The sequence below is a fragment of the Bufo gargarizans genome, chromosome 6 (assembly GCF_014858855.1).
Source record: "Bufo gargarizans isolate SCDJY-AF-19 chromosome 6, ASM1485885v1, whole genome shotgun sequence".
NCBI lineage: Eukaryota > Metazoa > Chordata > Amphibia > Anura > Bufonidae > Bufo > Bufo gargarizans.
This window is the reverse complement of record NC_058085.1, coordinates 141,267,744-141,290,445: the sequence shown is the minus strand read 5'-3', so window position 1 is coordinate 141,290,445 and position 22,702 is coordinate 141,267,744. Positions and strand designations below refer to the sequence as shown.

The window sequence follows — 22,702 nt, the reverse complement described above, 5'->3', positions numbered from 1 at the left end:
TGACTTTGAAATGTATTTCCTAACTTTTACCCCTTTTCAGATTCATGAGACAATCGAATCAATCAACCAGCTGAAGACACAGAGAGATTTCATGTTAAGCTTCAGCAATGATCCACAGGAATTTATCCAGGACTGGCTCAAATCCCAAAGCAGAGACCTCAAGGTAATGCAAAAATCTGCTCACTCACATTGGTTGTAGGTCTATTGAAGGAATTATGGGCTTGATTTATCTTCATTTTTCACCAGTTTTATGGCATGAAAAAAATGCACTTTGAAAAAACACCTTTGTTTGCGACTTTTTACACACCACTTATGCAAAAATATTTGCGCATGTGTGGTTTCTCCGCTGCCTTCGTGCGACGGTCACTTGCCTCGCAAGTCCTAATGACAGGGGTCAACTAGATGGCAGTCCCTAACTTAGGATACTTGCTGGGAAAACAGACAAGACAAATAACTGAATGTGAACGGAGCGGGTCAGAACCAAGAGAGCTACGCAGTACAAAGGGTTAAGCAAATAATAGTCAGGAGAAGCCGGGGTCAAATACCAGGAGAGTAGAGAAGTACCAGAGGAGTCCGCAAAAAGTAGTCAGGTGGGAGCCGAGGTCACAATACCAGGAGGGATGCGCAGTACAGGAGGAGCAGGCAAAGGATCGTCAGGGAACTGGATCAGGTGAGTATTCAGTAGTCCAACAAATAGCCAGGAACCTAGAATTAACAGGCAACCTGTGGCCAGCAGGCTGCCTGTATTTATAGTGGGGTCTGAGGGTCATGTGACGTGGCTAGCGTCACATGACAGACAGACAAGTCAAGCACCGAGTTATCAGCTCGGCGCTCAAGGCAGACCTAGGAGCAGGGAGCCTCCCAGCTAGCAAAGCTGCCCTGGGAACGAGGTCAAACACAGATCCTCGCTCCCGAAGCTAAGCAGCAGGTCTGCGGCTGATGGGAGATCGAGTGCGCCTTTGGCGCCCCTTAACACTCCCAAAAAGAGATTGTGACGAGGGCGGTGCCCACGAGCCAACCACATTTATGCCAGTTTTCTCACATTAAAGACGACAGAAATCTGGTGTAGATACCAGTTTAGGCGTACAACACTGCCGGTGATGCGCCAAATTTATGAAGAGGCGTACACCTGGTTATAAATTAGGCACAGCTTCCGGCCTCGCACAGGATTATTATAGACCGCCAGATTATGAAAAATCAGGATCTATGTTTTAAACTGATACAGATGATTGCTTACATTTGTATTTTGTTGATTCTTTTAGATTATGACAGATATGATGGGAAATCCCGAGGACGAAAGACGCTCCGAGTTCTACCAGCAACCGTGGGCTCAAGAAGCTGTGGGGAGACACATCTACTTCAAGGTCTGGTTCTTGTAGTTAAAAAACCTTCTATCCCATTCAGAACTTCTCATCTCTTTATTATATCTCATGTTACCCTTATGGAATGATTTCCTAATGCATTCATTTACATCCACCATACAAAAACTCTGCACCTGACCTGCTTAGAAATAATAAATTACCACCACAGAAAATACAAGCTTTAATTGGCTATACACGTCAATGGGATTGTCTAGGACTTAAATATCGATGATCTATCCTTAGAATAGGTAGTCTATATCAGATCGGTGGAGATCTGACTCAGAGCACACCACAGGAGTCATCTGTTTGAAGGGGCCTGCAACACTCAAGGAAGGTGGCCTCTTCTATAGACCTTTGACTCCACTTTCATTAGTCACTTTCTGCATCCCAGTCCCATTTAAGGGAATGGGACTGAGCTACAAGACCAGGCAGACTATACACAATGTGCAGCACTGTGCCTGATACACAGTCCAGATACCCTTTCAGACATGATCCTCTACCGATCTGATATTAGTAACCTATTCTAAGGATAGATAATCTATAGTCAAGCCTCTTTAAATAGGGAATATCCTTTTAAAGGGCTGTCAGCAAATCCACAGCTATTCATTCCCCTTGAATATACGGGGCTTAGTTAGATCCAAAAATGCATGTTTACTTCAGTGGTCAGGCTTACACCCATGGAAGCAAAGACTCAGGCATGTTGGAGACCTCGGCTGTAACATTAAATCAGCTGATTCAGTCAACTTTGACTTGGGCCCCATTCACACAATTTATTTTATTTTTTGAGTCCACATGTTTTGCAGATCGGATGCGGACCCATTCATTTTGATGGAGCCGCAAAAGTTGCAGAAAGCACACCACATGCTGTCTGCATCCCTATGTCCAGTCTGTGACCCTGTATAAAAAAAAAAAAAAAAAAAAAAAAAAAGTCCTATTGTCCGGACAAGAATAGGCATTTCTAACAATGGTTGGGACATACTGATCCATAAAATGTGGAATACACAAGCAGTTGTAAGATGCTGCTACATTTTCTTTGGAAATAATCTACTGAATATTTTAAATGCAAACTTGACACTTTTTCTTCTTCTGTTTTTAGGTCCAGCAAAGGAGACAGGAACTTGAGCAGGTTCTGGGGATTCGTCTCACCTAAACAGTCCTACAGCAACTCTTTATATATATATACATTCCATGTGCCTAATTGTTATGTCCTATACCTGTAAATCTTTGTTATGTACCCAGACACCTTGGAATGACTGGGTGTCGGTTCTCAGGTACTAGAGGGAAATGCTGCCTTCGTGTTTTTTTTTTTTTTATATATATAAAGGCTTTGCTTTAGACAATCAATGCCATAACCTAAAATCACACATTACTCTCTTCTTGATGTTTCATTCCTGCTTTTCCACAGACACAGCAGCTTTTGGGGCAAATGCACACCTTAGGGTATGGCCACACATGTAGTAAATGCTGTGGATTCTCCTCCGTGGAATTGTGTGTGGGAAAACTGCAGCAATTTTAGCACAAGCAAATTGCTGCAGATGTAAAAATCCACTCCACACACAGAGAACCTACAGCGTCCCGCTTGTGCTACAGGTTTTCAACCCAGAGCATGTCAACTGTTGCTGCTGGTTTTACTGGCAGTTTGCTGAAAGCAGTGGAAGATCTGCTGCAGTTGTGCCACAAAAACCAGCCACCAGATCCACTACAGGCCTGCTATGTGTCGCCATACCCTTAGGTCATATAGTTAAGCATGTCGCACAATAGATCACTTTTCATATACATAATATATATAGTGCATGGATGTAAAGAGACAATCAGAACATGCAACAGATTTATTTAAAAAAAAAAAAAAAAACACTTCTAGGAGTAAAGATCAAACAAGGTCCATAGCTGGGGGGGGGGGGGGGGGGGGGGGGGGTGTGTAAGTGGCTATATTCCAGAAATAACACGTTAGACCACTGTGGTTCTGCTGGACCAAATATGAATCAGAACAGTTCAGTTTCCTAAGTTCCACAGAGCCTAAAACGAGCCCAAAGCAGGTTTCATAAAGCTGTGACCCGATGAGGTCCTGTGGTCTAAGTTCAGTCCAGGTATTAAAGGCAACGCCAAACAGCTCACATTTAGCGCTGCATCATCTGTTTATGCCTAAGTTGTTTTTTTTAGCTTTAGCAACTTTTTGAAGGGAATGCATGCTAAAAGTAGTAGATCTACAGAACAAGTAACAGTCTGTATACATGGGCTGAAGTGCCAAACCCAAGTGGCTATTTTTATATCTCCAGAAATACTTGTCCTTGCAAGAAAAGCTCAGGAATAACCCTGTGAATAGTAGAAAGTCTGTGTAAGGTTAGATACTCTCTTCTAATCACAGATAGTGATAATTTTACAGGCATTAGTTTAAGCAGAAGGCACCATTTGCACTATATTCCAATGGAGGATGCTGGGTACAAGGTTTTGGTTTTCTTTTTGTAGTTTGAGGATATTGTGAATGTTATACTTTCCTTTCTAAAAGGTGTCTGTTTTATAACTTTATTATGCAAATGGCTATAACTATATACAATCTTTGCACTACTGTGTCTAAAATCACCAGCAGCCATGTTTGCAAGAAGAATATTGTCTTTCTGCTGGTGCATCATATAATTTCCTGTGTATAAGACTTGGGGTACAGCCACACGGGACGGACGCGCTGTGGATTTGCATACGGCAAGTCCGTAGCAGTAGAGTCAGTGAGAACTACAGAAATCTCGTTCACACAATGCGGAGTTTAAATCCTCAGCATGTCCAATATATAAGCCTTCCTCTGCTGGTTTCACTCGTTGCAGGACAAAAGTTGAAATCTGTGGCAATTTCACTGCTGAAACACTGCAAAATGCGCCCCTTGTGACCATACCCTGAACTAAGGCGTTGGGGTTGATGCTGGGAATTTGCCTTGCAAAATATAATGGAGCATGCGACGTGGAGCCATATTTTCTCAGGGCATGTCCTATGGATGTATGCAGATGCAAATTATTATTTTGGTTCACAAGCCTTATAATGGTCTATTCAGGAAAAAAAAGATAGGATATAGGAACAAGGTGTCTAATAGCTTGAATGTATTTTAGGATAAGCCACAAAACTCTCTACATGCAGCAATTTTCAGTCACCCACTTACTAATGAGGATTCTAGTGGTTGACTGGGTTATTATTGGGTGCAGTGGCATTGAGAAAGTCACTTCTACTGACGTGGTAGCCAGTCTCTTTTCTGGCTTTGGAGGAGTTGAAGGGCATCTATGAGCAGCTTTGTACCTATGACACCGGCTGACCTGTTACATGTGCACGTGGCAGCTGAAGGCATCTGTGTTGGTCCCAGGTTCATATGTGCCTGAATGGCTAAGAAAAATGAGGTTTTAATATGTGAAAGACTTCAGGAGAAACGGGGGCGTTGTCATTACATCTAGAAGCTCAGCTCTCTCTGCACTTTGATTGACAGGGCCAGGTAGTGAAACTAAGTGTAGAGGGCTCAGCAGTTGCAGAGAAAGCAGAGCCTTTAGGAGTAATGCCAATGCCCCGTTGGTCATAAAGGCTAATTATATTAAAATCATTTTTGTCAGCAAGACGGACACATATGAACATTTCATCTGCCAAGTGCACATGTAAGGTCAGTTTCAGAGGTACAAAGCTGCTACCAGATGCCCTTTAAACCAAGGGGCATATAAATCTTCCATACCTGTCCATATGTAGCTTTTTTTTATCTATAGTCATGCAAGCAGAGGATTGGCTCTTTTGTATGAAGTACTATAGTTAAAGCTGGGTCAGAATAACTGGATCGTAGCAGGTAGATATTGGGTGTTTATGACAATAGAGGTCGTTACTTCGGTAGAGCTTCCACATTACCCATCACCTAATGAATAACTGTTTTCTCAAGTCTCAGCCGTCCCTGTATGTGGGCGATGGGCACAAGTTAAAATGGGTGCGGTCGTTTCTCATGATCTTTTAGTGATGTGCAGTTTACAGCGCTGTGGGTCAGGGGAAAAATGTGTTTCATTACTAAATATTTCTTTGTTGTTCTCAAAATTGTTGAATGGTTAAGAAATAACAATAAAAGCTTTTTTTTTTTAACTTGTTCTGTTCTTTATTAAAAACAGATGACAGATTCAGTAATATTACAAAAACAAATTTAGATCTAGTTCAATAGTAATTGAAAAGACATCTTGCTGCTTCAGTCCCCCATATGATCAGTGTACACACCCAAAAAAAAAAAAAATTGAATAAAGGGGGGCTTACATGCATCAGCAATCCACGTGTCCCATGACGGGCGTTTTCCCTTTGGATACAGCCCCCTTGCTGGTTACAGTATGGTGGTGACAATAACAGCTCAGTTTCCAAATTAGAAGCGTTTTCCCTGGGGTGCCGTGACTACACAAGGGAGACTGCAGGATGAAAAACACTAGCAGCTGTACAGAACACATAATAGAGCTGAGAAGATTTTATGGCGTATTCATTTCCATAATTTCTTTATAGACATGTTCTTCTCACTGTCTTTCTGCATCACCTGAAAATGATAGAAATATGTAAATTTCAGTACATGTACATTATGTATACATTTGTTAACAGCATCTCCATTCATTAAAGGGAGTCTGTCAACTCGAAAATCAGTTTCAAAGTTAGCATACCGCCATGTAGGGTAGGTGCCCCAAAACACAACCATACCTTTCTTGTAAACATTTGGTCCTTTAATCAGAAAAGCTTTTTATTTTTATGCAAATAAGGTTTTTGGTCAACCACGAGCGAGGCGACTGGTGCACCTGCTTTCCCCCATGTCATCACAATCTGCTCTGAAAAGCTGTCACTCAAACAAAGAGGGAGGGCACTGGGCAGGGCTACTGGCAGTGCAATGGTGTACTAAATGGAGTAGCCCCTTCCAGTGTGCGCCAAAAACCTTACTTGCATAAACATAAAAAAAATAATCATCATTTCTCAGGATTAGGCCCCATGCACACGGCCGTGTTTCACAGCCGTGTGCGGGCCGTGGAACCGCGGCCTGGATCCCTCCTGAGAGTAGGAGCGCTCGGCGTCACTGGTTGCTATGACGCCGTGCGCTCCCTGCTGCCGCTGCAATACAGTAATACTGTGCCAGCAGCAGGGAGCGCACGGCGTCATAGCAACCAGTGACGCCGTGCGCTCCTGCTCTCAGGAGGGATCCAGGCCGCGGTTCCACGGCTGTGAAACACGGCCGTGTGCATGGGGCCTTAGAGGACCATATTTTCACAAGAAATGTATACCATATTTTTTGCTTTATAAGACGCACTGGATTATAAGCAGCACCTAGGTTTTAGATGAGGAGAATCAGAATATATATTTTTTTTCATTAGACCTCCAAATTAGACCCCCAGTCTTGATCAGACCAAAAATAACGTACCTCTCCAGATGGCACCGCCACTGTGCAGATCCAGCCACTCTCCCTGCTCCCTTTTCTTCTCCAGGCTCTCGCTGCACTGTGACCTGACACGATGCAGTCAAGACAGCGCAGCACGGCACCCGGAGAACAGGGAGAGATGAGTAAAGCCAGCGCTATATTGACTGCTCTGCACGATCACTGCATACTGGTGAGCCCTTCCATAATGGAAATGCTCACTTTATAAAACTCTGCCATTTTCCCCACACTTTTGCATCATATGAAGCGAAAAATATGGTAGTGTTTCAAAATGCCAAACCTGCATGGTGGTATTCTTCCATTGACTCCTTTTTAAATGCTGCAAGTTTGGGTACATATCCTTGTTCAAAATGCAATGTCATGGCTGCAGAATATTAGTTGTTGTATAGAACTTGTGCAAATGAGACTCCTGTCTCAAACAAAAAAAAAGGGTCTACTTTTGAACCAGAAATGGTCTGACCTTGTATTTGGGGCACAGAGGAGAATCTCTTCTGAACTTTAAGAGACCAATTAGGGTCCATTCACACGTCCGTTGTTTCTTTCCTGATCTGTTCCGTTTTTTGCAGAACAGATCTGGACTAGTTCCGCAAAAACTGAACAGATCAGGAAAGAAACAACGGACGTGTGAATGGACCCTTAATCTGTCATTTAGGCAGAATGCACAGAACCGTGAGCAATCCGTGGTATCCCGGCCTGGCATCCTGCTGAGAGCAGGAGCGCACGGCGTCATTGGTTGCTATGACGCGGCCACTGCACTACAGTAATACACTCGTATGATCTATACGAGTGTATTACTGTAGTGCAGCGGCAGCATGAAGCGCACAGCGTTATGGCAACCAATGACACCGTGCGCTCCTGGCTCTCAAGCGGGATGCCAGACCGGGATACCACGGACCGCTGACAGCCGTGTGCATTCGACCTTATTCTACGGGACAGAGAGATCCAACTACTGGAACTGCCACAAACCATCAAAACAGGAGACCAGACCCAATTCACTTGAGTGTCTGAAAGTGCTACAGTGAACACATTAACCACAGCTCCATACAAACCCTGCAACGCAGTGCAAGTTAAGGGTAGCATGAGCTACAGTGTAGTAATCGGCAGTTACACACTGGTCAAACCCACAGAGAATCAACGTTTACTGCCAAGTCCAATGTTTCTCACTGGAATACCCCTTTTAATTTTACTGTCCTATAAAGAATATCAGTGACAGTTCTTTAAAATGAGTTGTACACAAATAGTTAAGAGGTCTAAACAATATGAATAAATATTCATTGGAATATACAGGTACATCGTCAAAATTCTGGGAGCAGTCCCATTACAGAAGAGTGAAACGAAGGAAGCCCGAGCTTCCTGCAGCTGAAACCAACCACACCGCTGAGGCTAGACACATGAGCGAGTTCAGCGCGAGAAACTCACATGTGGCAGTCCGAGTTCCCATTCTGAACTCTGCTCCTTTAACAGGATCGCACATCATTATAATGCTGTGTATCTCCGATACCTGGAATCTATTGAATTACACTGACAGCTTTATGTCAGTGTCATTCAATAGATTCCAGGTTGCACAGCATTATAAATGATGATCCCGTCAGATCAGAGATGCCGAAGTCAAAACGGGAACTCACACTGCCACACGCAGCGAGTTTCCCGCACTGAACTCGCTTGTCTGTGTCTGGCCTTAGGGACAGCGCCATCTTGACAGCCTTGCCCTGTAGCAGGTCTGGGCCCCCTCTCTGTTCTCAGCTCTTAAACGGCTACTCTCAGCAGCAGGCATTTACTTCAGGACAAAATTTTGGACCATACTGTTACATTCAGTTACAACGCCCCATCGAGTGTGCCGCAAAAAGCATCTAAAGCAACTAATTAATATGGTGCTAGGAACGAACACTAGTTTCTTAAGCAAACTTGGGCATAATTGTGGAGCATTTAGCTTAGAAAATCTGCCCAAATGTGTATTACAAAACCAAAGTCTCCGAAAATCTAGTCAACTTGCAATTCACAACCGCGAGAGTACCACTGGAGTTGAAGATGGTTCTGTATCTGCTTAGAGTAGCCAACTGAACGTGTGAGGTACTGGCACATGATATCATAACCCATCACTGAATACATCCGAGTGCAGCTACACGTAGAACCATCTTTCTTAATGTGAATCTCTAGCCATCGCATCAGAAAACAATTATCCACTTTTCTTGAACTGCAAACCGATAAATGCTTTGTCTCGTCTTTAGTCTAAACGGAGACGCAGGATAGCAGAAGCCATCAGCTTACCTTTGCTACTGCCATTTCAAAGTCTTCTTGTGTGACATGTACCCTTCTTTCACGCAGAGCGTACATGCCTGCCTCTGTACACACACCCTGTAATCATATGAAAGCAGAAATACATTGATTACTCTGACAGTGGGGAGGTGAGCATGTAATTACTATTATGTTCTTACGGGCGTGTTGGATGTACGTGGAAAACAGCACTACAGAATATTAAACAGCAAATGCTTTTAACCCCTCAGGGACCACTAATACGTCTTTACGGTAGTCAGTGAGGAACCTTAGGATAGGCTGCTGACTTGTTACAGCGGTCTGGTCTAAGCGCTGCACAGGTCTCCTTTGCGATGGAGAGCAGGGTCTCGGCTCTCACATGAGTGCTAGGCTCCTGCTCTAACAGCCCAGATAGTCAGAAGTGTCGCTTCGGGCAGTTTAAGGCCTTAGATGCCACCTCAATAGTGACCACGGCATCTATGTGGTTTAGACAGCTTCCTTTGTCTTCCATCAGACCTCACGAATGAGATTGCGAGGTGCCGTTTTATTCGAAACCCCAAGGCCTGCCTGCAGTGTGTGCTAATCAGGCAGTGCCTCCCTAGCACAGCCTGCCGGTGGCTGTCAGTATAATACATTGTACTGCAAAAGCAGTATTATAGAAGTGATCAAAACATCACCAGTTAAAGACCCCTTGTAGGATTGCAAATGGTTAAAAAAGTTTCATAAAGTTTTACAAAAATAAAACAAATCTACAAAATTAAAAAAAGATACACCTTTTCCCATTGAAAACAAGTTTAAAAAAAAAAAAGTAATACCCACTGCATATTTGGCATTAATACATCCAAAATGACACAATTATGTAATTTATCCTGTACGGTGAACGTCGTAAACAAAAAAAATAATATGCCAGAATTGCTGTTATTTGCTTTATCACAAAAAAAAAAAAAAAAAGAAGAATTAAAACAGTAATCAAAAAAAGTGTTGTGCACCCCAAAATCACACCAATGACAACTACAAGCTGTCCCGCAAAAAATAATAATAATCAAGCCCTCGTAGACCGAATAGGCTCGTCACTGAGGGGATAATATGAAAGATCATAAATTAAAGAAAATAATCTAGCTAAGGCTAGTTTCACACTAGCGTTGTTGGATTCCGACAGGTAGTTCTGTTGCCAGAACTGCCTGCCGGATGCGGAAATCCGTATGCAAACGGATATCATTTGTATCCATTTGACAAATGCATGTCTCTCCGGTGTTATCTGGAAATCTGGTATTCATTTTTTTTCACATTTTTAAAGGTCTGCTCTGGATCCGTCGATGCGGCAATTTCCTGAACACGTGTTCCGGAATTTTTGCCGGAGAAAATACAGCAGCATGCTGCAGTATTTTCTCCGGCCAAATACCGTAAAAGGGACGTAACGGAAAACATCCTGAACGGATTGCTTTCCATTCAGAATGCATTAGGACAAAACGTATGCGTTTTTTTCCGGTATTGAGCCCCTATGACAGAACTCAATACCGGAAAACTTTAACGCTAATGTGAAAGTACCCCAAGTGGATTTAAAAAAAAAAAAAAAAAAAAGTAAGCGTATGTAAGGGCTGTATTACACTGCCTAATGTTCAGGCCGTGGGAACACAATACTGATAAGGCCTCCATCGGTGCTCATTAGCACTAGCCTGATTACACAGACGCAAACGTGGGAGGATTGACTGTTACCACAGTAGTTCCTCCCTCAGTCAGTCCTGCTGATTATTGGCAGCACATCTTTGATTACACAGGGAGATGTGCTGCTGATAATGGGGCATGCTTTATCCTGACAAAAGTCAGTCGACAAACAAGCTTTTGCTCATTTATCGGCTGATCGATTTTACAGGACAATTATCGGGAACAAGTGTTCCTATGAATGCTTGTTCCGGGTAATTGGCATCAAATTTGTGCGGTCGTGTTGGTAATGCCAGTGACACTGGAGACTATGGATACCGCCTTGTGAAAAAGTACTGATTTTCATTGCAGAGATCCAGCAAGCAAACAATCTTTGGGACATTGCTCCATGGGGAATTTTTTTATTTTTTTATATCTTGGGGGCTGTGGATAAATCTAAAGATTAAATAAGGTGATGTGACATTCCAGCCATTACCAAGATCAACGCTGTACTGGTTTCACAGGGAAGCAGCTAAAACATCACTCAAAAATGTGTTCTGCTAGCAATTACAGAGGTCACAACAGATTCCTCAGAACTCGCCACAGTACACATGCTTGGAAACAAAATTAAAAGGCAGGGAAAACTAGTCCAAAGATTACTGGCGTTCATTCTTACTAGAAATACTCCTAAAATGTGGTCATGGAGTAAGATTTTGGGAATGGGTGTTAAAAGCACACATGTCCAGGGGGGTAAACTGAGATTTCACAATATAGTCCACATCTGTTTCCCAGAGATCTGTGTCCCAGGACTGTGTGCGGTGATGAGTACTATAGGGCCGCCTTGCAAATATCCATCTGCTCCCTATTAATCTGTCATCTGCAAGGACCTGGGTGCTGGGCCAAAAGCAGAGACACGTCTCCAGCTTCAGCCGCAAGACTGAACTGACCTTATCCAATACAGTTACAAGTTCCTTACCTTCACCTCTGCTCCTGAAGCTCCAGGCATAAGCTCAGCAATTTTACGCAGGTTGATACCACGAGTCAGATTCATCTTTCGGGAATGGATTTTTAGGATGTCCAAACGGGCCTGTGCGAAGAAAGACACCTCAACTCACACCTGATGCATATCCAAAGCAAAAAGCTATAAAGTCAGGAGAATTTGTAAGAGCATACCTTCTGTACTGGGACTACAATCTGTATAAGCAGTTCACACGTCAGACCTTGGTAGTATTAAAGGGGGTTTTCCCATCTCGCCATTACTAATTGGGAAATGGCACCGAGTGGCAACCACCAGGTCTTAATAGCAATGACCCGCTCTGCTGTTTCCAGGCCACCTAGTGGTCGACGCTTAGTTGCATCTCGCCTTATCTGTAAAGAATAAATCAAGGCAACTGGACGTACTGTAGATTTCTTGAAAACGTTTCACTCGTTCTTCCAACGAGCTTTCTCAATTCTGAGTGACTGTACAAAAATTCTGGGAATAAATATGTAACTGAATCAACATCTGGTATAATTACCAGATGTTGATTCAGTTACATATTTATTCCCAGAATTTTTGTACAGTCACTCAGAATTGAGAAAGCTCGTTGGAAGAACGAGTGAAACGTTTTCAAGAAATCTACAGTATGTCCAGTTGCCTTGATTTATTCTTTACAGATATACCATGATCTGGATAAATGAGAACCTTCACAGACGCATCTCGCCTTAGTACAGCGAGATGGGACAACGCTTTTAATGATGACTGTTTTCATCTGTAAGAGCTTAGTTCATTAAAGAACAGGCCAGCTTTACACTGAATAGGGAAATAAGTGGAACTGGATCTATATAGAACAGTGCACATAATTACCTCCTCATTAGGAGGTGGGAACTCAATCTTCCTGTCAATACGGCCAGGGCGAAGCAAAGCAGAATCCAATATATCAATTCTGTTGGTTGCCATGATGACCTGGGAAGCAAACAGAGTGGAAAAATCCATTAGCACAACACAAATACATCCGCCTCCACCAACTAGAAAATAAAAAAAAAACTCAAGCTAAAAACACATCAACGGATAAAAAAGCTAAACCAAACCTATCAATGAACATAATGATACCATGTCATAGGCTTTTATTCACAAAAAGGTGTCATTTTTTAAAGAGTAACTAAACCTTTATCTAAACTTTAAATATGTTCTCCCTAATGCCCTAACAAAACTATGTGTAATATACTTTATTAGTGAATTTTCTATGTCTACTACACTTTTTGCTACCTAAAGCAAACCATTCCTTGGTGCAGGCAGAAGCAGGAGCCCGCTCCGCTCAGCCAATCCTGGCATAGTAGATGGGTACAGGGTACCCATGTGCTATGCGATGAGTTAGTAATAGTCCAGGAAACATGGGCAGGAGCAGCAATGTGCGCTCCTGCCCGTACTCACTGTGCTGCTGCTGTCCATTCACAAAATGTACTCCGTATACCGCTGACAGCTCAGCGGTACAAGGAGAACAGTTAAGCGCACCAGGGAATGGAGTGCTTTAGGTAGCAAAATGAAGTATAAATAGAAAATTCACTAATAAAGTATATTAGACATAGTTTTATTAGAGCATTAGGGAGAACATATTAAAAGTTTAGTTACTCTTTAAACCTTTTCCGATCACATTGCCAGCAACTCGGATCCTCATAAAGGCTTTTAGTTACTGGCAATGTGATCTGAAAAGGATTTTTTTTTTTTTTTAACCAAGAAAGACTTCGGGACAAAAGGTTATGCTATATGAACGATCAGGAGTCCTCAGACATTGACCCACAAGGTGAGGCAGTCGTCACATCCAGATATCCAAGAATGCATAGGTGTCTACTGTCCCTCCCTTCAAGTCATTCGATTTCCATTCAGAGACGTCCATTCCTCATTCAAGAGGAGAGAGTCCCATCATGTGGCTGCTGCAGTCACATGCCCATGGATGATGACATCATAACATGATGATGTGGTGGTGGGGTGTTTGTCTCTTGTATTTTTTAGCGTTATATTATGAAGGCAACTCTAAAATACTAATGACTACTGGGACTGGTGAGGAGAACATAGATCAGATGATCATTTTTTAACAGTCCAAGTACCAGGGTATAACTTACCTTAATATTCTTTGTTGCCTCAAAGCCATCCAGCTGGTTTAGTAACTCAAGCATGGTACGCTGCACTTCACTGTCTCCACCAGAACCACCTTCCAACCGTGAAGACCCAATGGAATCAATCTCATCCATGAAGATAATAGAAGGAGCATGTTCTCGGGCCATGACAAACAGTTCTCGCACCATGCGAGCTCCTACAAATGTACCACAGTTTTAAAATTAATGCATCTACCCACAAAAATACAAGGGCCACACAAAGCTGTATAACAAAAACATCAGCCTAAAAGCTATGGAGAGCTTTGGAGCCATTATTTCTTTTCTGATTAATTTACATATAGAAAATGGTGGCAGGTTGTTATGAAATAAATGGTACTATTTGGGCTCTGCAGCTTCCTTCTATGTTTCACAGTATTAGCAGATGCATAAAGCTGTTCTGCCCGTCTGACAGAACAAACTTCTAAGCTGGTTTCTGACTACATCAAAGTTCAACTATTACAAAACGGTTTTTAGCTGCAAAGCCATGTCAAGTAATGAGAAAGAATGGCTCCAACAGTGTCCATAACCTTTAACAGAACCCATATTCAGATAGACCTCAGATGGCTAATTGTGGGAACTCTAGATGTATAGCACAAGACAGAATTGGATACTGTTAGGTGTTAAGATGATAACTTCTACCAAAGTTTAATAAAATATAAATAAAATCCTCTCTAGTTTTGGCCTTTAAAAGAACAGCTCTGGCAAGCAGTCTGAAGGCATTCTTAGTTTCAGAATATTCCCCTACAATTTCAATGTGCAGTCATCTCACAATATAATTCCAGAAAATAACACTCACCTTCCCCAATAAACTTCTGAACAAGTTCAGACCCAGACACACGGATAAATGTGCAGTCTGTATGATGTGCAACAGCACGGGCCAGTAAAGTCTTCCCAGTACCTGGAGGTCCATAAAGAAGCACTCCCTGCAAGAGAAATGTTCTAATAAATAATTGGGTCACCTACTGGGCACAAGTGCAAGTCAAGACCAACTGCTTCTCAGAAAACACAGATAAACATCCAACTGTCTAAACATTCAACCCCTGGATGGCTACAGGGACTTTGTAATTTAACATATGCGAGAATGTAACCTCCATAGCAAAGGCCTCACAAATACGGATCGTTAGAAATTTTCTTCTTAAAGAGGCCTCTCATCAAGAAAAACCCTGTCCTAAAGCTACTTAAAGGGGTTTTCCGAGACATAACTGATAATCTATCCTCGGGATAGGTCATCAGTATCTGATAGGTGGGGTTCCAAGACCCAGGACCCCGCCGATCAGCTGTTTGAGACAGCAGCCGCGCTCACAGTAGCGCCACGATGTTCTCACAGGCCAGTGACAAAACGTTCATCGGTCATGTGGCTTAGATGCAGCTCAGCCCCATAGAAGTGAATGGGGTTGAGCTGCGATACCAAGCACAGCCGCTATACAATGTACTGCGAGAAGGCTGGTGCCTTCTGAAACAGCTCATTGGCGGGGGCCCGGGTGTCGGACCCCCACCAATCAGATACTGAGGACAGAGTATCAGTATTAAAATCTGAAAACTTAATGTACCAGTTCACATAACACAAAGGGTTAAGCTGTTTTCACTAGGAGGAATCTCTGTCCAGGTACGCATTACATTAAATGAATGTGCAACCTTGAAATACCTACGTGGCCCTCCAGAGCAGAAGCTACCATTACTACAGCCGCTGTTACTCGTAGATGGTGGTCCCATGCGTCACAGACCAGTTTAATCACTTGTCCAATATAACAAATGCTGAAAGTTAAAATCTCAAACCTTGGGTTGCGCAATCCCCAGTGCCTCAAACAGCTCAGGGTGCTTGACTGGCAGTTCGATGACTTCCTTTATCTCTTTGATCTGCTTGTCTAAACCTCCAATCATCTCATATGTGGAGTCTGGAACCTTCTCCACCATCATCAGCGACACTAGCGGGTCCACCTTGTTGGGTAGGATTTTGTGCAGGGTGTAACTGTCATTTCTTAAAGCCACTCTGCAGTTTGGGGTCACCTAATAAAGAGTTTGGGGTCAGTAATGTGCATCTTACAGGACATGCTATAGAACAACATTCTGGAGAGAATACTCACATCATTTATATCAATGTTTTTGTCGATGTCTACAACAAACTTCCCCTCGGGATGGACCTAGAGGATGACAAGTCAATAAGTAACATGAAGTCCATCTATTAGAGCTCCACGACGTGAGGTGTATTCACTCACCTTAACCAAAACCTTCTTCTTGTCCATGGCTCGAACCACTTCTCCAACATAGGATCCCTGCTCCTGAAGCAACTGCAGCTCCTCACGCAGCAGCCGCACTGGAAAAAAGTGGATAACATACTGGTAAATACACACACCTTGTCCTCAAAAGCTCTTAACACCAATATGGAATAATGTTAATATTCTGCTCCAAACAATGGCTGTTCTGTCTGTGCTCAAACTGATCCTTCAGCAAGCAGTGCTTTCCTAGGTCTACAATCATTGCCCTATGTGCCAACCTTGCAAGTGCTTACTGTCCAAATGACTTGATTTGGGTCGATTCTAGCAGGAAGTTCCTGCAGCCTACCTGTACAGTCAGGCCCAAGCTACAGTTGTCATACATACAGGTTTGGGTGTGCTGCTAGAAGACACCCATGTAACACACAATTAGTGTACAGTACAGCATTGACAAGACTTTGGGATCATTTTTTGCTTTAGTCAAAAGCTAGATTCTCAGCTTTTTGTCTAGAGTAGAGTAACATGCCTGCAAATAAAGCCAACTGACTTTGTAGATGTGCGCTTTGTCCATCCTGATTGGTTGGCCCAGTTCAGAGAATTAAACTCTTTTAGTTGCAAAGAAGATGGTTGCTGTTGCACCCAAGGTTCTGCTCACTTTCTGTGCTGGCCACGCCTGGCCCTGAACTCTCGCGCCTGCTCATTTGCCTCTGATCGCAGAAGAAAATGCACAGGCATGAGAGTTCAGGGCCAGGTGTGATTAGGTCTACACTTCCTGGCCATGTCACTCAAAGCGGTGGTGAGGGCAACAGCCAGCATGGAAAGTGAGTGGAGCTTTAGGTACAATAAGGTGCAACCGCAAGGCCCTCATTGTACCAATGGGTTCATTTGCATAAAATAAAATGGCTTATTTCTCAGAACTGGGGACAACGATCAGGATGGGTCAAAGTGCGTTGAATTCCGCTGCCAAGCACAAGTATGTGGTGACAGATTATTTTTAAAGAACTGACTATTGTAGCAGGACCTGAGTATCTATAATGAACAAATCTAAACGGTATGGCTAAGTGAGGGTACTTTCACACTTGCGGCAGGACGGATCCGACAGGCTGTTCACCCTGTCGGATCCGTCCTTCCGCTGTTTCGCCGTGCCGCCGCTCCGTCCCTATTGACTATAATGGGGACGGGGCGGTGCTCCGGCGCAGTACGACAGTTCGCGGTCAGAGGCCGCCGGACTAAAAAGTCGGACATGCAGGACTTTTAGTCCGGCGGCCTTTCACCATGCACTGCAGTACCGCGCCGGAGCGCCGCCCCCATTATAGTCAATGGGGACGGAGCGGCGCTCCAGCGGAAGGACGGATCCGACAGGGTGAACAGCCTGTCGGATCTGTCCTGCCGCAAGTGTGAAAGTAGCCTAAGGCTCTGCTCACTCTAAGGCCTCATGCACACGACAGTGTTTTTTCACTGTCAGTGATTTAGCTTCAGTGGTCCGTGTCCGATTTTGCTTCAGTTGAGTTTCCTTGTCAGACAAAAAAAATGGAAGGTTAATGAAAAGTGTAATTTTATTGCACCAAGGTCTTGTAGAAAAAAACGGACACGGACGCGGACACGGATGACATACCAGTTGTGCATCCGTTTTTTTTGATGGACCCATTGACTTGAATGTGTCCGTCCTCCGTTTTCCACTGACAAGAATAGGACAGGTTATATTTTTTTGACGGACTGGAATCACGGATGCGGAGAAAAAACAGAGGACTATCAGTTTTTTTTCACAGCTCCATAGAAATGAATGGGACCTCCACTAAACTGTGAAAAATGACGGAACGGACGCGGATGCACACAACGGTGGTGTGCATGAGGCCTTACATTTGCTTTTTTTGTCAGTAAAGCTGACGGGCCTACACACAAATCCTCCTCATAGCAGCTTATAATGGATCCACCATATCCATCCAGGTACCTTTAAAAACAGGAAGCTGTGACCTCAGTGTGAATAGGACCAAATATCTAGTCTTCTGCTTACCTTTTGCATTGAGCTCATTCCTTTGGGCTTGAAGACGTCTCAGATTCTGGCTTTTTTCATTGACAACCAACTAGAGAGTAAACAGTTAATAGTAGGTATAACGATGAGTAAATAAGCTGCTGTATACCGTACAACTACAATCCACTGAGGAGAACATACAGACAAATGGAGTCTTGTGATTTCTGTGGCAGAAATTTGAAACAAATCTGCAGCATGTGAACTTACCCTTATGTGATCAACTTATAAACATGGACACATAAGTCAAACGTGTACGAACCCCAACATAAAGGCAGGTTATGGAAGCATTCCAAGCTGTAAGGAAGTAGTGATGTTTCATTTCTTACCTGCAGATCCTCAATCTTTGATAAATAATACTGACGCAAGCCAGTGCCACCGCGAGTCTCATCCATGTCCATCTGCGTGTCAGAAGAAATAAAGTTCATTTTTTTCTGCTACCACTACAGTCTGGGTACAAGTACAGCAAATTAAAATCAGGACGATACCAAGAAAGTCACAATGGCCCATGTGCATATCCTTCATGGCCCTGTACTTTCAGTTATAAAACACCACTATATAGCTTTCCAGTAGAATTATACTGAATAAAAAGTGGAATCATTTGGTAAAGATAGACTGCATTATACTTCAGGGCTGTATTCAGAATTCGGCAGTCCCCTGAGCCGAGAGCTCCCAGCTTACAGCTCTGGAATGTATTGGATAACACTGGCATAATGCTGTCAGTGTTATCCAATACATTGCAGAACTGTAAGGGTTACATAGCATCATAAATCGATATAATGCTATGTGACTCCCGGCAGCGCTGGGAGGTCAGGCCGGAAGCTGCGTTGCGGATTCGCTGCGGGAGGAACGCTCGTCTGCAAGGGGCCTTACTGGTTAACTGACTGCACAGATCTTGCTTTGGTAATTTGCATTCTGGGGTGAATGGTCTTTACACCAGGAAATGTACAATAACCAGATGGACAGATACATAAGAGACTACCCTCTGTCTACATTATAGGAGATCCGCTGTTAGGGATGAGCCTGACTGACTGATCCCATTGACAACCAGCAGAATCATGAATGCAGCTCTGGAGTATAATACAGACTGTAAATGTGTTGCCTCTGTGATGTCTGTGTATTAGAAACCAAAATGTATGGCTAGTAGCTAGGACAGATTTTAGACAGAACTGATTCCAGTCTTCTGCTTAGCTCCACACACTTTTTAAGAAAGTGTTCAGAGCAAAACTAGTCACAAAAATTTGTGCCATTGCAGTCTGTGCAAAGATCTGCAACATTTTCAGGCATAAATATTTTGTAAATGGCCCCCAGTAACTCCACCAGCCAAATGTTAAATAAAGCTCTGGAGTATAATACTAGGAAGGTGTATTCACTGGTGTCATGGCTTCTATGGCTACTTTCACACTTGGATCCGCTCTGAACGCGTCTGGTGTCTGCACAGACGGATCCGTTCAGAACGGATTCGTCTGCATTATAGTTTAGAAAAAATTCTAAGTGTGAAAGTTGCTCAGACGGATCCGTCCAGACTTTACATTGAAAGTCAATGGGGGACGGATCCGTTTGAAGATTGAGCCATATTGTGTCATCTTCAAACGGATCTGTCCCCATTGACTTACATTGTTCGGACGGATCCGTTTGCCTCCGCGCGGCCAGGCGGACAGCCGAAAGCTGCATGCAGCGTTCGGGTGTCCGCCTGCTGAGCGGAGGACAAACGGTGCCAGGCTGATGCATTCTGAGCGGATCCGCATCCACTCAGAATGCATTAGGGCTGGACGGATGTGTTCGGGGCCGCTTGTGAGAGCCTTCAAACGGAACTCACAAGTGGAGCCCCGAACGCTAGTGTGAAAGTAGCCGTCCAGACTACTAGCCGTCGGGGCTCCGCTTGTGAGTTAACCTTAAAGGGATTCTGTCACCAGATTTAACCCTATTAAGCTAGCTGACATAAGCGATGTACTAATGTCAGCTGAACCTAACTAGCCGATTCCTACTTTTATCTATGCCCCCGTTACTCCAGAAATCGAACTTTTATAATATGCTAATTAGCCTCTAGGAGCAGGGGGGGGGGGCGTTGTTCCTGCTCCTAGAGGCACAGTTCTCCCACCTTTGTCGCCTCCCTCCAAGTCCTGATTGACAGGGCCATGCAGCACTCGCATCTGTCTGCCAGCCCTGTGCTCTGGCGAAATCTCGCACTGTTCAGTATTCGGCGCAGGCGCAGTGAGGGAAAGACGCTCGCAGGCTGCCAGCTTCCTCACCACACCTGCGCCGAATGCTGAACAGTGCGAGATTTCCCAGAGCACAGGGCTGGCAGACAGATGCGAGTGCTGCATGGCCCTGTCAATCAGGACTTGGAGGGAGGCGACAAAGGTGGAAGAACGGAGCCTCTAGGAGCCCTCCTAGAGGCTAATTAGCATATTATAAAGGCTACTTTCACACTTGTGTTGTGAATTTCGGTATTGAGATCTGGCAGAAAAATTATTGAACGGATCCGTTTTGGTTTTGCACATCAGGATGCATCCATTCTGTTAGGATGTGGTTGTGTGAAATCAAAAATTGAATAAAACAGAGTCTTCACTAAATACATTGAAAGTCAATGGGTAACGGAGCCGGTCTTTAGTCACCATGGACTTACATTGTTTCAATATCAGCTTCTGAGCGGAAACATAACGGACCCCATTATAGTTTATGGGGTCCCTAGGCTCCGTTCGGCTCAGTTATGTGACAAATCCGTCCTCCTGCTCCTAAACAGCGCAGGAGAACGGAAAGGCTGAACGGTGATGTGAACTCAGCCTAACAGATCTCGGACGAAAACGCCTCAAACGGTTGCCAAATGTGCATAACTGATGAGCAGGATCCGGTTTTTTTTTCTGTTTTTCTAATAGGTCAGAAGAACGGAAAAAAATTGATGGAGATGTGAACTTTCCCTGCGACAAACAGGCCACCATCGAAGATTCTATCAAAGATAAAGGCCAAAATAACTCTGAATGCTGCTTTGCTTAGTCTGGTAAGATGCGGGGCTCCTAAACAGAAACCCAGCGGACCTCATTATAGTGAAAGGTCCAACACCATCTGTCTACATAATGCGCAGCATCCAGCACTGCTCATATACCGGGGCAGATCAATGCTGGTGTGGACCCTGCCCAACAGCCATGATGGAGATGTGATAGAGACTTAGCCAATAAGAACTGAATGGCATCCTAAGGCCCTGATCACACCTGCATCATGGAAGCCATGACACTCACTCAGCATGTTGTCATATGACAGAAGCCACAAGCAGCTGACCGACTCCTTGATAATATCTGCAATAGAGGCTTTCAATGGAACCTCCAATGCAAATGGAAAGAATGACTCGGGCTCTGTTTACATCAGAGGTCACAGATCCTACAGGTCAGGGTCCCTACATACAACTGGAAGGTGGGGGATCAAGGGTGGACATGCCCTTTAAAAGAGCAACAGTGTGACCAGCGGCGGCCACCTTGCCCAAATGTGCTTGAGAGCTAACCTGTAGAACTACAAGGCCCAGCATGGCTCTTAGGATTGATGGCGCTGACAGATCTGTAAAACCTACAGAACGCTTAGGAACAGGCACTCACAATAACAAGAGGCGCCGTACACGGCGGGGAGGAAACCACAGCCGTCCATTATGGGCCCGGCATTACATATACAATGATGAGAGTATAAGTACAGCGACACAAGACACTGCTGAACTACCGCACACTACAGCACTAAAGCCGGTACCTGCTCAGCCCCGTCCCCCGCCATTCTGAATTCACCCGGCGGAGCCATTCTCTGCCGCACCGTGACTCAGGACCGGACGCAGCTACGTACGGCCGGACTTCCTGCTTTTACCACAAAGTTCCATTTTTCGGCCAGAACGTCTTGTGTGTTTGTCTTAAGCTCTTTAGCGCCACCTGCTGTACTGGAAGGTGATAACCTTTAAGTGAAATTGGAAATACTGCAAGAGTGAGTTAGTTTATAACAAGTGGGATTTTTAAGTCTTTCTTGAGTCTAGGTTGATGCAGTTTGCACCAGATTTAGTCGACATCTTAACATGTAACACTTTTCTCTAGAGATGTCACTCAACTTTAAACCTCCCCTTCAGTGTTCCCTCTAAGCCTTGGCAGCTGGCAGCTGCTGAGCGGGGGTAGGCTCAGAGCTGGGCACAGCGCCATCAAAGGTGGGCGATAGGAAAACCTAAGATAGTTGTCACGTTAAAGAGCATACAGTGTAACCCCTGCATCATCCGTATAATACAGTATAATCCCTGCACCATGCTGTGTACTATACATTATAATCCCTGCACCATGCTGTGTACTATACATTATAATCCATGCACCATGCTGTGTAATATACATTATAATCCCTGCACCATGCTGTGTAATATACATTATAATCTCTGCACCACGCTGTATAATATACATTATAATCCCTGCACCGCTGTACAGTATTCATTATAATCCCTGCACCATGCTGTGTACTATACATTATAATCCATGCACCATGCTGTGTAATATACATTATAATCCCTGCACCACGCTGTATAATATACATTATAATCCCTGCACCGCTGTACAGTATTCATTATAACCCCTGCACCATGCTGTGTACTATACATTATAATCCATGCACCATGCTGTGTAATATACATTATAATCCCTGCACCATG

General features: G+C 43.9%; 2 protein-coding genes across 2 annotated transcripts in view; one reads left to right on the top strand and one right to left on the bottom strand.

The window, feature by feature from the left end:
- Positions 1–4,718, top strand: part of SMARCD2 (SWI/SNF related, matrix associated, actin dependent regulator of chromatin, subfamily d, member 2) — a 67,165-nt gene extending 62,447 nt beyond the window's left edge. Inside the window, exons 11-13 of the mRNA XM_044297541.1 lie at positions 41–163; positions 1,263–1,364; positions 2,458–4,718. Of these exons, the coding sequence (XP_044153476.1) occupies positions 41–163; positions 1,263–1,364; positions 2,458–2,511 (279 nt within the window). The 3' untranslated portion in view covers positions 2,512–4,718. The remainder of the gene's footprint in view (positions 1–40; positions 164–1,262; positions 1,365–2,457) is intronic.
- Positions 4,719–5,440: 722 nt separating this feature from the next.
- On the bottom strand, positions 5,441–21,926 carry PSMC5 (proteasome 26S subunit, ATPase 5). The gene is made up of 12 exons (XM_044297542.1): positions 21,775–21,926; positions 18,369–18,440; positions 18,025–18,094; positions 16,014–16,111; positions 15,882–15,938; positions 15,574–15,804; positions 14,594–14,720; positions 13,765–13,955; positions 12,509–12,607; positions 11,639–11,749; positions 9,037–9,123; positions 5,441–5,886 (listed from the first exon to the last, which is right to left on the bottom strand). Exons 1-12 carry the CDS (start codon positions 21,820–21,822, stop codon positions 5,833–5,835), a joined length of 1,245 nt encoding a protein of 414 aa, XP_044153477.1. The 5' UTR covers positions 21,823–21,926; the 3' UTR covers positions 5,441–5,832.
- Between the last annotated feature and the right edge of the window lie 776 nt (positions 21,927–22,702).